The sequence below is a fragment of the Cnephaeus nilssonii genome (assembly GCF_951640355.1).
Source record: "Cnephaeus nilssonii genome assembly, chromosome: X".
Lineage (NCBI taxonomy): Eukaryota > Metazoa > Chordata > Mammalia > Chiroptera > Vespertilionidae > Cnephaeus > Cnephaeus nilssonii.
In genome coordinates this window covers 28,229,988-28,247,307 of record NC_137071.1, presented here as the reverse complement: position 1 = coordinate 28,247,307, position 17,320 = coordinate 28,229,988, and the positions used below count along the sequence as shown (strand labels likewise).

The 17,320-nt window shown below is 38.2% G+C and overlaps 1 protein-coding gene across 12 annotated transcripts in view; it reads left to right on the top strand.

Moving 5' to 3' along the window:
- Window positions 1-16,217, top strand: part of ZNF711 (zinc finger protein 711) — a 42,343-nt gene extending 26,126 nt beyond the window's left edge. For 10 of the 12 annotated variants that reach the window (XM_079764297.1, XM_079764294.1, XM_079764295.1 and 7 more), the window contains 5 exons: window positions 6,268-6,420; window positions 7,087-7,224; window positions 10,930-10,977; window positions 12,926-13,069; window positions 13,573-16,217. In XM_079764297.1, coding sequence (XP_079620423.1) covers window positions 6,268-6,420; window positions 7,087-7,224; window positions 10,930-10,977; window positions 12,926-13,069; window positions 13,573-14,750 — 1,661 coding nt within the window. In that variant the 3' untranslated portion in view covers window positions 14,751-16,217. Of the gene's footprint in view, window positions 1-6,267; window positions 6,421-7,086; window positions 7,225-9,243; window positions 9,382-10,929; window positions 10,978-12,925; window positions 13,070-13,572 lie in introns of all 12 variants that reach the window. The other 2 variants (XM_079764289.1, XM_079764288.1) reach the window with 2 other exon arrangements.
- Window positions 16,218-17,320: the final 1,103 nt, after the last annotated feature.

Below are 17,320 nucleotides of genomic sequence, written 5' to 3'. Positions count from 1 at the left end.
TTATGTGCCTCCATTGGTTCTTTTCCTTTGTTCCTGTCTGTTATTTTTATTTGGTAGTATTCTATACTTCTTTCCTTTGTTCCCTCTTTTATTAAGCTATGTATCCTGGTTTGGGGATTTGTGTGTGTGGTTAGCATTAGGTTTATAAAAAATAAACTTGCATATATACCGTAGTTTTTTTTCTTTTGAGTGCATCTGATCTTCATCCCCCTTTGCCAGTTCAGACTTCCCCCCCTCCTCTTTTATGTTTTTGTCACAAATTAGAAACGTCAACAAGTTAACCACTATAATTCAACAAAGAAATCCCTGCTCAACACAGACACATGCCTGAGAGACCAGCACATTGAAACATCTAAAGGTGGGAAACCAGGAATAAATGGGGAGACGAGAATGGAGGAAAGTGAAGATGGCCCACAGATGCAGCCCTGCAACCAGGAGTTCACCACCCATCCAGAAGAGGGAGGATGCTGGTTGTAGCAGGAGCTTTCTTTGGCTTGAAAGAACAGAGAACTGCAGTGGGAGGGCAGTTAAGCAGGTCAAGCAACCATTGGAATGAACAGTGACTGATTCAACAGACTCCCGACAGCACAGGGTTCTGCTATGTGGAAATCCACTGCTGGGCCAGGGGGTGGTGTTTCAGATGAAGAAGCGCACGACATCCCTCCCGTCACTCCCCAAAGCTCTCCTCCTGTTGCCCTGGGAGTTGGGTTGAGGAGCATATTATCCGTAAACCAAGAGCTGTTGCAGTAGAACCACTGTATCCCTCTGTTACTGATCCCCAGGTGCAGTGCTTGGGGCAGGACTCCATAGAGGTCAGGTGTTGCGATTATAGTGAGGGCAAAATAAACCCCACCTCCAAGCAGCATATCCGTATTGTCTTAGGGAAGCTGTGGGGGTCAAGACTGGAAGGCCACAGAGAGAAAAAATCTTGCAATTCAGTGCCACTAGAAAATAGAAAAACTTCTTCACTAATATGGACAGATATAAATGCCTAGGCAAAGAAGAACTTCAAATACCATGAATAACCATGGTAATGAGGATGATCAGAAAGAAAATGAACTCCAGAAAGCAAACTGGAACATGTGGCTATATGTGATATCAATGACAGAGATTTCAAGATGGCAGTTCTGAAAATAATAAAATGTGAGAAAATACACACAGGCAATTCAATGTACTCAGAAAACAAATCAATGAACAAAATGAGTACTTTACCAAAGAGATTGAAACTTTAAAGAAGAAAGCAGAAATCCTGGAAATGAAGCATGCACTTAAGGAGATTAAGAGTAAATTACTCTGGGGAGCAGGGGAGAGGAAAGGAGCAGGCTGGAAAACATTAATGGAAAAAGGAGGATCTATGTCATACTTTCAACGATAATGTTTTTTTAAGAGTAAACTACTGAGTCCAGCCAGCATGGCTCAGTTGAGCATCGAACTATGAACCAGGAGGTTGTAGTTCCAATCCTGGTCAGGGCACATGTCTGGGTTGAAGGCTCAATCCCTAGTAATGGGATGGTCAGGAGGCAGCTGATCAGCGATTCCCTCTCATTGATGTTTCTTTCTGTCCCTCTCCCCTCTTAAAAAAAAAAAATATATATATGTATGGCCCGGTGCACGAAATTCATGCACGAGGGGTGTGTTTCCCTCAGCTCAGCCTGCACCCTCTCCAATCTGGGACCCCTCAAGGGATGTCCGACTGCCTGTTTAGGCCCGATCCCTAAATGGGCAGTCGGACATCCCTCTCACAATCCAGGATTGCTGGCTCCCAACTGCTTGCCTGCCTGCCTTCCTGATTGCCTCTAACCGCTTCTGCCTGCCAGCCTGATCACCCCCTAACCACTCCCCTGCCAGCCTGATTGCCCCTAACTGCTCTCCCCTGCAGGCCTGGGTCACCCCTAACTGCCCTCCCCTGCAGGCTTGATCGCCCCAACTGCCCTCCCTTGCAGACCTGGTCCCTCCCCACTGCCCTCCCCTGCTGGCCTGATCGCCCACAACTGCCCTCCCTTGCAGGCCTGGTCTCTCTCAACTGCCCTCCCCTGCTGGCCATCTTGTGGCGGCCATCTTGTGTCCACATGGGGGAAACCATCTTTGACCACATGGGGGCAACCATCTTGTGTGTTGGAGTGATGGTCAATCTGCACATTACTCTTTTATTAGATAGGATAGAGGCCTGGTGCACGGGTGGGGGCCAGCTGGTTTGCCCTGAAGGGTGTCCCGGATCAGGGTGGGGGTTCCCTTGGGGTGTGGGGCAGCCTGGGTGAGGGGCCTGTGGCTGGCCATGCTCCCTGGCGACCCAAGTGGAGGCCCTTGTATCTGGGATTCATTTATCTTCTATAATTGAAACTTTGTATCCTTGTGCGGAGGCCAGGACAGGCCAGGAAGCTTGGCTTCCTCCATCCATGGGGACAACCCAAGCCTCCTGCTTGCTTCAGCTCTATGATCGCCGCCATTTTTGTTGGGATTTATTTATCTTCTATAATTGAAACTTTGTAGTCTTGAGTGGGGGCCAGGGCTGGCCAGGAAGCTTGGCTTCCTCCATCGCCAGGGAAACCCAAGCCTCCTGCTCACTTTGTGGCCGCAGCCATCTTGGTTGGTTTAATTTGCATACTCACTTCTGATTGGCTTGTGGGTGTGGCTTGTGGACGTAGCGGAGGTACAGTCAATTTGCATGTTTCTCTTTTATTAGTGTAGGTATATCTTCACTAGTAAAAGAAACATGCAAATTGACTGTCCCTCCGCTAAGCCCACCAGCCAATCAGGAGCAAGTATGCAAATTAACCCAACAACGATGGCAGTTAATTTGCATACGCAGGCACACAGCGAAGACTGAAGACAGCCTAGAAGGAAGCCAAGCGCTGCAGAAAGGGAGCGAAGCAGTGGAGAAGAGAGCGAGGCAGCGGAGACGGGTGGGAGCAAGGCAGCGGAGATTGGAGGGAGTGAGGCAGCGGAGACGGGAGTGAAGCCCGCAGAGGTTCACTCCCTTCTCTGCTTCACTCCAGCCACAGGAAACCCTGTTCTTGCAGGAATAGGCCTGAGGAAGCCCTATTCTTGCAGGAATTTTCCTGCAATGGGCCTCTAGAATATATATATATTAAAAAGAGTAAACTACTGAGCATAGAAAACAGCCAACCAGATGGAGGAAAGAAATAGTGATATCAAAGATAGGAATCTAGAATTTAACAAGAGACTGGAGCATCAACAAAAGTGCAAGGGCCCTACAAGAACTATCTGACTCCATCCGAAAAAGCAATCCTATCTAATAAAAGAGTAATATGCAAAGAGTGGTTAGGGGCTGATCAGGCTGGCAGGCAGGCGAGCAGTTGGGAGCCAGCAGTCCTGGATTGTGAGAGGGATGTCCAACTGCCCGTTTAGGCCCGATCCTACCGCGATTGGGCCTATACGGGCAGTCAGACATCCCTCGAAGGGGTCCCAGATTGGAGAGGGTGCAGGCTGGGCTGAGGGACACACACCACTGTGCACGAGTTTTGTGCACCAGGCCTCTAGTATTAGAATAATTGGCATTCTGGAGGAGGAGGAGAGGGAACATGGAATAGAGTCTATTCAAACAAATAGTGGAAGAGAACTTTCCAAACCTATGGAAAGAACTAGATCTTTGAATCCAAGAAGCAAACCAAATACCTATTGTCCTCAATCCAAAGAGGTCCTCTCCAAGGAATTTGTTATTGAAGCTGTCAAAAATTATTGACAAAGAAAAAATTCTCAAAACAACCAGGGAAAAGAAAGAAGTGACCTACAAAGGAAAACCCATCAGAATTTCATCCTACTTCTCTGCAGAAACTCTATAGAAGAGAGTGGAACCAAATATTCAATTGTCTGAAAGAGAGAATTTACCAGCCACTAATAATATATCCAACAAAATTATCCTTTAAATATGAAGGAGAAATAAATATACTACATGAAACAAGGAACATAAGGTTGATCTCCATTTATTAAGAGTAATGTGTTGAAAACTTTATAGTGTCACTTTTTGTTCTGTTTTTAGTGCTATGTTCATTGCACAATTTGTGCATAGTATTCATGTGAAACTAATATTCTTAAAAGGCTGTATAGCAAAGAATCAAATTTTTAAAGTATACTTAAAATGTAAGTAATATTATCAAATAATACTGCTTTACCTATGTATAAGATTTTGAAGTATAGCATATGTTGGTAAATCTAGAAATGTACCAAATTTCTGGTTTGAAGTTGCCTTCCATTGAATCAGCAAAAATTAAGATATGTACTAAGATTTTATTTTGTAATGACTTCTGAAAAACCCTTTTTATAAAATCATTCAGGTATTTTCTGTGTTCCCTCTTTTTTTCCAATCCTAAATTTCATATGTTAGTTGGTTTTAGAAATACAGCTTTTTAGATTTGGGAGTTTTTATGTGAGCATATTTTATGACCACTACTTTTTTAAAATTTTATCTTTATTATTGAGAGTATTCCAGATGTCCCCTCCTCTTTTTTCCCCCCATTGACCTGATACACCCTATACCCGCCCCTCCCAAGCCTTCACCACACTATTGTTTCTGTCCATGGGCTATGCATATATGCATATAAGTTTCCCAGTTAATCTCACCCCATTACCCACCCCTGCCTTCCTTCTGAGATTCGTCAATCTGTTTCATGCTTCTGTGTCTCTGGATCTATTTTGTTCATCAGTTTAATTTGTTCATTAGATTCCACATGTGATGAGGTCATATGATACTTGTATTTCTCTGTCTGGCTCATTTTGCTTAAAATAATACTCTCCAGGTCCTTCCATGCTGCCTCAAATGGTAAGAAATCCTTCTTTTTCACAGCTACATAGTATTCCATGGTATAAATGTACCACAGCTTTTTTATCTACTCATCTATTGATATGCATTTGGGCTGTTTCCAGATATTAGCTATTGTAAATTGTGCTGCATATAGAGGTGCATATATTCTTTCTGGTTGGTGTTTCATGTTTTTTCAGGATATATTCCCAGAAGTGGGATCGCTGGGTCAAATGACAGTTCCTTTTTTACATTTTTGACCAAATTCCTTACTGTTTTCCATAGTGGCTATACCAATCTGCATTCCGACCAGCAGTGTAATAGAGTTCCCTTTTCTTCACATCCTCACCAGTACTTGTCATTTGTTGATGATGGCCATTCTGACAGAGTACATCTCTTAGGGCAAGGGAAACTAAGGAGAAAATAAACAAATGAGACTACGTCAAAATAAAAAGCTTCTGCACAGGAAATAAAAATTGACAAAATGAAAATGGAGCCCACTGCATAGGAGAACATATTTGACAATGATGCATCTGATACGCAGTTAATTCCCAAAATATATAATGAATTCATACAACTTAACAAAAGGAAGACAAACAATCCAATTAAAAAATGGGCAAAGGACCTAAATAGACAGTTCTCCAAAGTGGACATACAGGTGGTTAAGACGCATATGAAAAAAAGCTCAGTCACTAATCATCTGAGAGATGCAAATTAAAACGACAATGAGGTATCACCTCACACTTATCAGAATGTTCTAACTTTTATGTTATTAAATTTAACTTAAAATGTTGAATGTGAAGGAAGATTATTTTATCTTTCCCAAACCATTTTAATTAAAGCTTTATAGTTATTGAATGTTATATATATACTAGCATTCCTGTTGCAGGAAAAATCCTGCAATAGGGTTTCCTGCTTTTCCCTTCTCCCCCGGCCCCGCCTCCGCTCCTCCCTTGTCCCCCGGCCCGCCTTCTCTGCCAGCCTGCCTGCTTTTCTCCCTTCTCCCCCGGCCCCACCTCCGCTCCTCCCTTCTCCTCCCCCCCCCCACCGGCTTGCTTGCTTCTCCGAAGCTTTGCTCCCTTCTGCAGCTCTTGGCTTCTTTCTACGCTGTCTTGATATGCAAATTAGCCGCCATATTTGTTGGGTAATTTGCATACTCGTCCTGATTGGCTGGTGGGCGTGGCTTGGGCATAGCGAAGGTGCGGTCGATTTGCATATTTGTCTATTATTAGGTAGGATATATATATATATATATATATATATATATATATATAAATAAATTGAAATCTGCGAATAGTTTTTTATATAATTGTGATCACCATGCAATATATCTGTTGTACACCTTTTTTTCATGAAACATGCCACTTTTAATGGTTGTATAATAGGTCATTAAGTGAATACAGTGGGTAGGTGGTTAACATGCTATTTCTTGTTGCACTTAAGCTTAACACCCACTCAATGTCAGTGTTACTTTTTGACTGAGATCTATACCTTTTTATATTTTACAGTGGATGATGTTGGGGGGAAATTGGAGCATATGGGGAACACACCATTAAAAATCGGCAGTGATGGTTCACAAGATGTTAAAGAAGATGGATTTGGTTCAGAAGTAATAAAAGTGTATATATTTAAAGCTGAGGCTGAAGATGATGTTGAAATAGGTACAAAGACAGTTTGTTGCTCTAATATTCAATAATTAGAACTTATTCTTATCTTTTCTAGAGACTATACTAAAATTGACTGAAGTACAGATTTTTTATAGGTTTCTTTGGGGATAGAATATAAAAATGTGTATGAAATATAAAACGAATTCAGAATATATCATACTTAGACTCTCAAACAGTAGAATATTACAGTTGAAATATTAAAACAAATGAGTGGAGAGGATTTAGTTTATTGGTGAAAATTATAATGAGTATTTAAGGGTAGCCTGCTTGGATTTCAGTGCTAGTTCTGCCACTTAGCTGAGTGGCCTTTTGTGATTTACTTGACCTCCTTCTGCCTTAGTGTTCTCATCCATAAAGTAAGCCATAATGATCATAACTACCTCATAGGGCTTTTGTGAAGATTAAATGGGTAAATGCATGTAAATATCTTATAGAATGCTTGGTGTATAGGTGTGATGTGTTATATTTGTTACTTGTCAGTGATGTATAAAAAGTTAAACTGTAAATTATAAGAAAATTTTCTTGACATTTAGAAACTTATATTGGAATATTTTGGAAGAATATTTTTTAAAGAAAAAATATTTATTATATTCTCCTTATTAATTTAAGAAATTATTCCATGATACTTCTCTATTTTGATATGTGTTTTAATTTTTTAAGGTGGAACAGAAATTGTCACAGAGAGTGAGTACACCAATGGACATTCTGTAGCTGGAGTGCTTGACCAGAGCCGAATGCAACGGGAGAAGATGGTTTACATGGCAGTTAAAGATTCTTCTCAAGAAGAAGATGATATCAGTAAGAACAAAAGAGCACTAGAGTAACTTATTAGTAGCCATTATGCATTCTTTTAAAAAATAAAGTATTCCCAGGAATACAAGCACTATATAGGAAAAAATGTCACTAAAATAAGCTAGACCCTTTGCTAAAATAATTTAAATGGGAAGGGTCCTTTTGACCATTCATGCATACATGTATTGTTCAAATTAGCAAATATGAAATACTATGTCCAGATACCAGGGATACAGAGATCAGCAATATACTGTTGCTGGCTTCAGTAGAACCCACAAAGATACAGGGAATTATGGAGAATCTACTTTCTCTGTGTTAATGGATATGTCATGTGTATATTATCTCATTTAATTCTCACACCTCATCTGTGAAGTAGGTGGTATTATCCCTGTTTTATACAGGAAAAAAAATGCTCAGGGAAGTTAAGTAATTACCCAAGGTCATTCCATTATTAAGTGAGGAAGGTATGATTTGAATTCCTATCTATCACTCTACTGCCAGTGTTCTTGGCCTTTATCTGGATTTAGCAGTGGAAGGGGAAACTGATTGTTTGCCTACTATCCCTGAGGGATTAGTTGAGTAAGTATTTTTCCAAGTCAAGCTGCCAGGATCTTTACTTATGATGCCTTTGATAGTCTCCAAGTAGTTGCTACTTAAGGCTTATTAGGGCTGAGTACCACAGAGTGATAAAAGATCCTCAGATTTCCTTTCCTGCCATTTCCTTATGAAGACATTCTATTCTTTGCCTACTTTCTCCTCACCTCTTTGTAGGAATGCAGCCCTTCCCTAAGGCTTCTTCTGTCTTCTTATCATATTGAGACAAAAATTACTTTGTTTTGCCCTAGAAGGGCAAGAGCCTCCACTTAAGTGCATTACCTTGACAGTACCCGTCTTTACCTATACTGCATTTTGATCCCCACTCCTCAAATTTCCTTCCCTTAAAAGCCATGGGGAACTGGATTCCAATCCCAAAAAAATGAATAATATACTACACCTGAAAATATTAAAACAAATCCGTCTAAAGTATTTGATTGGAGAAGTAGAGAGTTAAATGAAATAATTTCTATTTGGTCTCTAAATTCTTTATTTTTATTTTTTCATCATTGGTAAGTAAAGGGGCACAGTAGAAGGTGGGAGATGGAGACTTAGGTTACCTGATTCCAGAATTCCATGGGAATCTGGGTAACTTACACCAGTGACTCTTTCTGGTTAATTGAAAGAACAGAAACTGAGAAGAAGAGGAGCACTTTTCCCCCACATATGTCCCTTGTTTCTTCTATAGTGAATAGAAGATCTCATTATGTGAATGAAAGGGAAAGCATAAATCCAAGGCAATTTTCTATTTAACAGCTTAAATATAAATGGATTCTTTCACATAAAATATACTAATTGACCTTCTTAGTTTAAATTTTTTACATCAATACTATATTTTAAAAAATGAATCTCATTTATTGCTTTTTTCCTTTAATAAAGTTTCAGAAAATCCCGTCTTTTGACTGAAAGGGCATCCACATATTCTTGAGCACCAACAATATATATATGACATGTAGTATGTTTTATATATATGACTTTAAAATGTTTTCATTATTAATATTTTTGACCATTTTTTCATTGAATATACAGTACCGTATGTGAGTTGCAATATGTGAGATATCATGGACCACTTTTCTAGTATTGATGCTATGGGAAATGCTTTCTGAGTTCCAAAGAACTATCAGGCAGAATTATGGAATACAATGTTTTTAATATAGTTATGCCAATGGACTATAAAATCAGTCAGTATATTTCAAGCACACATATTTTATATAATCTAAAAGCCATTTTTATAGGACTAGGTTCTAAGAGGATAAAAATAATTTTGATAAATTATTTTCTTCCAGTGGCACTAGTTTCTAAATTGCCTATTGTAATTTTTAAATTAACCAAATTGAAATAATGAAATTTAAAGGATTTAAATTGTTTGGAATTTTTACCCATTTATTAAATATTTAGGGTTATAAACAAGCAGTTATTTCTAAAATTTAGGTTGTGCTGAAATAGCAGATGAAGTTTATATGGAAGTCATTGTAGGGGCAGAGGAAGGAACTTATCTCCCTGAAACTGAGCTTGAGGACTCTGATGTTAATAAAACAATTGCCCCTGTTGCCTGGGCTGTGGCATATGGTAGGACACTGGCATTTTTTCACCTGATAAGTACATAACATATCTATTTGATCAGCCTTTAAGTCATTAAATATGCTGTGATAATACCCTTTATGAATTGGCTAATATTATAAAACTAGAGGCCCGATGCACGAAATTCATGCAAGGGGCTCAGCCCTTGCAGCCCCAACTTCATCTCAATGGTTGTTCCGCTGTTGGGCCGTTTGGTTGATATGCATATTACGCTTTTATTATTATAGACTAGAGGCCCGGTGCACGAAATTCGTACATGGGGAGGGGTGTGTCCCTCAGCCCAACCTGCACCCTCTCCAATCTGGGATCCCTCAAGGGATGTCCGACTGCCCATTTAGGCCCGATCCCACCTAAACGGGCAGTAGGACATCCCTCTCACAATCCAGGACTGCTGGCTCCCAACTGCTCGCTTGCCTGCCTTCCTGATTGCCCCTAACCGCCTCTGCCTGCCAGCCTGATCACCCCCTAACCACTCCCCTGCCAGCCTGATTGATGCCTAACTGCCCTCCCCTTCAGGCCTGGTCACCCCTAACTGCTCTTCCCTGCAGGCCTGGTCGCCCCTAACTGCCCTCCCCTGCAGGCTTGATCGCCCCCAACAGCCCTCCTTTGCAGGCCTGGTCCCTCCCAGCTGCCCTCCCCTGCTGGCTGGATCACCCACAACTGCCCTCCCTTGCAGGCCTGGTCCCTCCCAACTGCCCTCCCTTGCTGGCCATATTGTGGTGGCCATCTTGTGTCCACATGGGGGCAGGATCTTTGTCCACATGGGGGCAGCCATCTTGTGTGTTGGAGTGATGGTCAATCTGCATATTACTCTTTTATTAGGATGTTTTGCTCTAGATTGATTCATCTCTAGTTACCTACATGATTTTCCTATCAAATATATTGTGCTATTTAAAACGAACTTTGCTTAATTCATTGTGCTTTTCAAATAGGATTTATTTTAAGTCCTACCTATATAAGTAAGTGCCATAAAATTTTTTAATTTTTCTAAAATAGGGATAGCCTTTGAAAATTGATCCTTCCTATTTTGGAAATTGTATTTTCATGTTTTAACACCACAAATAATAAGATTTTGAGGTTTTGAAAAAGAACAAAAGTCCAGGTTATAAAAAGTAAATTTATCAAGTTATTTTTTCTTCTATTTTATTTCGTTCCTACTTAATTTACAAGATGGTCCATGTATATTCTGAAAAATTTTGTTCAAATGTATTAATTTATCTTAACTTGGTTTTTCTAAAGGTTTATTCATTCAAGAGTCTTTCATTGAAAATCTTCAATTTTAAGGGTACTCTGCAGAATTATCTACCCAGTTTTTATTTAGAAAGTAAAATTTTTCTGGACATTAAAAGTTCCAAGGATGCTGACAGCAGGCCTTATTTTCAGTCTGTGAAATTATCTAATCTATGGGAGTGGAAGAAGTCAACAACAAAATTTAATTCAAGGAATGGTGGTCAGAGTAAGATTTTGTAGATTAAGATGTGATCTGCTAGTAATCATTATACTCAACATATGTTTTTAATTATTCTTTTTTTTTAGTAGATGAAAGAAGAGTTTCAAGAAGGTATGAAGATTGTCAAGCATCAGGTGAGAGAGCTTTATATGTGAGTTGTAAGTCAAATAGCCAATTTTGTATACTATTTGGCAGATGAAGAGTTATTAGTTTACTAGTGGCCCGGTGCATAAAATTCGTGCACATTAAAAGGGAATTAATTAGAGGAAATATTTTAATATTGCTATTTGCCCTTTCTCTATAATAGAATTGTCAGAGATGAAAGGAAATTAGTAAAATGTATATGAAAATCTCCCTCCTGCCAGAGTCTGGGGTGTGCCGTGGGACCTAGAGTCAAGTCCCTGCCCGCCACCCACATGGGCTTCGAAAACACAGGAGTCCCAGACCTGAACGGCCCCACCCCCATTGGGTGAGACTCAGACCTGGCTGGCCCCACCCCTGTCAAACCCCTCCAGGCTGGGAGTGCAGCCTCAGGTCCTCCGGCCCGGCGCTGGGTGGGGGTGCAGCCTCAGGTGCTCCCATCAAGCCCCGCCAGGTGGAAAGCGTAGCCTCAGATCCCTTGGCTCAGCCTGAGGTTCCCTGGCCTGAGGTCCCTCGGCCCGGCAATGGGGCGGGGGCCGTGGCCTGAGGTCCCCAGTCAAGCCCCACCGGGCGAGGGGCATGACCTGAGTTCCCCGTCAAGCCCAGCTGGGCAGGGGGGGGGGGATGCACAGTCTGAGGTCCCCTGTCAAGTCCTGCTGGGCGGGGGGCACAGCCTGAGGTCCCCCGCCAGGCGCCATGCAGCCTCAGGTTCCTGCTGTTCGGTTGTTATGTTACGGCTTCCTGGCCAATTTGCATATTCTTCTATTATTAGTATAGATGTGCACAGACACATTTTTTGGACTTTTACTTGCCTGACCATATCTAATTAGTTACATAGGAATTTGCCTATTTATTAGATAAATAAATAATTTGTATTATTCTGTGAGTGCAGTTAATTTACATTTACCTTAAAATACAAATACCAGGCAACTTACCACATGCTTTATAAAAGGCTGCTATGGAAAAAATATATAACTTATTTTGACAGAAGTGTAAAAATTGTCCATGATATCAACTATTTGTTAATATCTTCTTTGGGGCAGAACTATTTTCAAATTTTTTTATCACAGCCAGTAGATTTATGTAATTGTTACATAAAACCCATGTGTCAGCTTAATTTTTTGTTATTTTAACACACTCTATATAGTGTTATACCATGGTTAATAGTTCATTTTCTTTTCTTAAGCAAAGAGACTTTTTCTTATGATAAAGTGTATGTCTATTCCATTTTTACCCTTAGGTGGTATTTGAGTATATTGAAATGTAGATTTCAGAGGAATTGATGAGAGGCAAAAATTACAGCATATAATCTAAAGAGTTTTGTAGGTCTAGATTTTTAAACTAAATTGCATAACACAACAGATTTGTGAGAACTGAGATTTTATTCAGTGCTTTATTCTGTATACACTGATCACACTGACATTGTGGTAAATTGCCTGCCACATCTATCTTAAAATGCATTTTAATACTTTTCACATCAAATAAACTATTCTAAAGCTTATATAAAAAGATGTTTGTTATGTGTTACACATAGTCACTATGTCTATATAGGTTCACTGACACATGTATTTCTTTTCTAAATCTCTTTAATTTCATCAGCCTTCATTGGTGATAAATTGATCTGATGCCAAGATTTTTTTTAGGGTCATAACAACTTTTTATATTACATTCACCTTATCAGTTTATTCCTTTAGGATAATAAATTGGGATGTTTTAAAATTAATTTCATGTAATATCTTATTTAAAGTGTTTGCATAAGCTTGTGTGTTTATGTAAGAGTGTAAAAGAGGATAACATAGGTATACTTTGTGAAATGTAATACCACAATGTTAAATTCAGTACCATAAGGGCAACTTGATGCCATGTCATCTCTTGTAATTCATCTAACAAAATCCAAAAATGTATAAATATATGTAGTTTAATTGTGTATCAATTTTTCAGGAAATACTTTGGACTCAACATTAGAAAACAGAAGTAGTACAGCAGCACAGTACCTTCAAATTTGTGATAGCATTAATACAAATAAAGTACTTAAACAAAAAGCCAAGAAGAGGAGAAGAGGAGAAATGAGGCAGTGGCAAACAGGTAAAATACTAATACTTTGCTTTGTTAATATTATAATAATTTGAAAAGTGTAGTTATTTTTTTGTAACTGAAGAAAATATCAGTTGTTTATAGTATAGCTCTACTCCTACATACCTGTTTGTGTTTGATCTAAATAGTTGTGTTTCTTTAAATGTGTTTGACTTGTACTTAATAAAATTATAATTGTTTGTTCTTTACCCAAATGGTGTTTGAAAGGGAATTGTCAGGTTGGTTTAACAATAAAGGGTGCCTGTTTCTAGTTTACAAATGCATGTGATATAGTATTTTGGCAGATGAATAATATATAGCAGAGTGCTGCTCATTAATTTTTAGTGGGCTACTTTATCATAAATTGCTTTTAATGTGCATTTTATCTTAGAAGATTTTATTCCACTAGTATAGTTCTCACAGTATGATTATTGGCTAATTTTGGTGCTTTTGTTGTAAAATATTTTTAAACAGTTTGGCTAAATGTCACAATTTCCCTATTTTTTTTAATCTAGCTGTTATAATAGGCCCTGATGGACAGCCCTTGACAGTATACCCTTGCCATATTTGCACAAAAAAGTTTAAATCAAGGGGATTTTTGAAAAGACACATGAAGAATCATCCTGATCATTTGATGAGAAAAAAATATCAGTGTACAGATTGTGACTTTACAACTAACAAGAAAGTGAGTTTCCATAACCACTTAGAAAGCCATAAGCTTATAAACAAAGTTGACAAAACCCATGAATTTACAGAATATACACGAAGATACAGAGAGGCTAGTCCACTGAGTTCAAATAAACTTATACTAAGAGATAAGGAGCCGAAGATGCACAAATGCAAATACTGTGACTATGAAACTGCAGAACAAGGACTATTAAACAGACATTTACTGGCTGTTCACAGCAAGAATTTTCCACATGTTTGTGTTGAGTGTGGGAAGGGCTTTCGACATCCTTCTGAACTCAAAAAACACATGAGAACCCATACTGGTGAGAAGCCATATCAATGTCAGTATTGTGTTTTCAGGTGTGCAGATCAATCAAATCTGAAAACTCACATTAAGTCTAAGCATGGTAACAATTTGCCATATAAATGTGAGCATTGTCCCCAAGCATTTGGTGATGAAAGGGAGCTTCAACGCCATCTGGACTTGTTTCAAGGACATAAGACACACCAGTGTCCTCATTGTGACCATAAGAGCACCAACTCAAGTGACCTAAAGCGGCACATCATATCTGTCCACACTAAGGATTTTCCTCACAAATGTGAGGTCTGTGATAAAGGTTTCCATCGTCCTTCTGAGCTCAAAAAGCATAGTGATATCCATAAGGGTAGGAAGATTCATCAGTGTAGGCACTGTGACTTTAAAACATCAGATCCATTTATTCTTAGTGGTCATATCCTTTCAGTTCATACTAAGGATCAGTCATTGAAGTGTAAAAGATGCAAGAGAGGGTTCAGACAACAAAATGAGCTCAAAAAGCATATGAAGACCCACACTGGAAGGAAGATTTACCAATGTGAGTATTGTGAGTACAGTACAACAGATGCATCTGGCTTTAAACGACATGTGATATCAATACATACAAAAGACTATCCGCACAGGTGTGAATTCTGCAAAAAGGGATTCCGAAGACCATCAGAAAAAAATCAGCATATTATGAGGCACCACAAGGAAGCTCTTATGTAATAAGACCAATATAAAGAAATAAACTCTGGAAAATATGATATGCCACATGGCAGTAAAACTTCATAAACTTTTTCATCTGGTTACGAACTTGATATTAAATCATAACTTTACATTCTTTGTATTAAAAACATTTGAATTGACAGGGTATCTCATAACCCTTTGAAAATTACTTAAAGAATTTAAGACGTACCATAGAATGATTGTAGAAAAACCTATTAAGTGTCAATTTAATAGGATTATATGCATAAACTACAGAAGGGAAGAGCAAAGACGATGACTTTATTTGGCTGATCATACTAGAGACATGATTCTGAAAAAAACCTTACATAATTTAGGAGTTTAGCAATGCTTTGCTATGACAAGCAAACCTCACTTTTATGCAATTTTAGAAATGGGGTGGGAAATAAAATGCAGTCATCCATCAGGCATTTTGTCATTGAGCCTTTTATATGGTACCTGGAAATTGAATTTCAGAAATCTAAAAGTTTATCTATTCATTAAAATAACTTTCATTGAAAATCAGATTAGATTAATTCAATAATATTAAAAAGAATTTCAGAGCTGCTAAAATTTTATCACAGGATAGGATGTTTAAAATATAGCATTCTGTGCTGAAGTCTAAGGATTAAAGTTCCCTTTTTTATGCTGTTTGAGTTGATTATTGTTCAGTATGGCAGATATGACAAGCATATATTTGAGTCAAATATGGCTTTCTAAAACGAATGCAACCAGTAGTGTTGCAAAGTTAGCACTATATTTCTTAATGATCTAAAGATTAAATTGAGAGAACAGTTTTCTTAAAGATTATAATGTTTAGTGTTTTTTTTGTTGTTTTTTTTAGGACAGCAAGTGTGATGGTTCTAGCCTTACTTGCTCTAATGTTTAAAGGTGCAATTTTATGCCATTCTTGAAAATTTTGATTTTTAAAATCTACATATATATATATATATATATATATATATATATATATCATATAATTAACATGCATTTTCAATATGAGGCAGTGTTTATGCAGTATTTAACAAAACACTGTGCTGCCAATAGAATTCAGAAGTGGATATTCAGTTTACAGTGTATAAACTTAAAATATGCATCCCTTTAACAACGCTTTGTGTTAGCATGCTGGAAATCAAAATGGCGCTTAATATAAAAAGCTGGTTTAAGGAAATTTAATGAAATTCTGTTCATAAATGTATTGCATATGATGTGTACTTTTAAGTTTTAGTTGCTTCATGTTTACACTCAGCTGTTCAACATTATTAAAATGTAATTTTACTTCATGCTATATTGTGGCTTTGTATTTCAACTAATGTTCACCTTTCTGTTTTTGCACCAGATAAGAATCAGTTTCTTGAGAATAAATTTTTTATCTTTCTTAACTTCAGAATATTAAATTTGGAAAATCTAAAATTGTGTGTTATGTGACTGTAAATGATGTACACGCTGTAAAATAAGATTGTCTCTGTTACGTGGGATTATTTCTAAATGTTACTCATTGAAATGAGCATACAATAAAAAGCATTTATTGCACTTCAAGGTTGTAAAATTTATTGCTGTAATGTTCATTCTTTATTAAGAGACTTTGCACTTAAAGTTGCTTTTAGGCCATTTGGTCTGCAGATTAACATGTAGAATTTTGAGCATTAGCAACAATACAAGTTAAGAATTTAAAGAATTGTAATGATTATGACATGATTATTCCTCAAAAACATAAATTTTTGATAAAACTATGACAGAATGCTATAAAAGTGCCCATCTTAAGACTTGATATTTAATATTATAGGGACAACGAAATATTCTTAAGCTGCTTAAGTAACACAATCCTGAGAAATGAATCTAAAATTATGTTCCTAATAAAGCAATATACATTTTATTTTTTATATATTTATTTATTTTATTGTTTAAGGTATTATATATAGTAGTACATATATCTCCTTTTTTTCCCCCATTGACCTTCCCCCAGACTCCCCTACCCCCCTGTCACATGCCCTCATCCCACACCCCCAGTGTCTTGTGTCCATTGGTTGTGCTTATATGCATGCATACAAGTCCTTCGGTTGATCTCTTTCCCCCACTCCCAACACTCCCCAGCCTTCCTGCTGTAATTTGACAGTCTATTCAATGCTTTACTGCCTCTGTATCTATTTGTTCATCACATTATAATGGTTTTTATTTTCCATAAACGAGTGAGATCATGTGGTATTTTTCTTTCATTGCCTGGCTTATTTCACTTAACATAATGCTCTCCAGATCCATCCATGCTGATACAAATGCTAAGAATTCCTTCTTTTTTGTAGCAGTGTAGTATCCCATTGTGTAGATGTACCATAGCTTTCTAATCCACTCATCTGCTGATGGGCATTTAGGCTGTTTCCAAATCTTCGCTATGGTGAATTGTGCTGCTATGAACATAGGTGTGCATATATCCTTTCTGATTGGTGTTTCTAGTTTCTTGGGATATATTCCTAGAAGTGGGATCACTGGGTCAAATGGGAGTTCCATTTTCAGTTTTTTGAGGAAACTCTATACTGTTCTCTACAGTGGCTGCACCAGTCTGCATTCCCACCAGC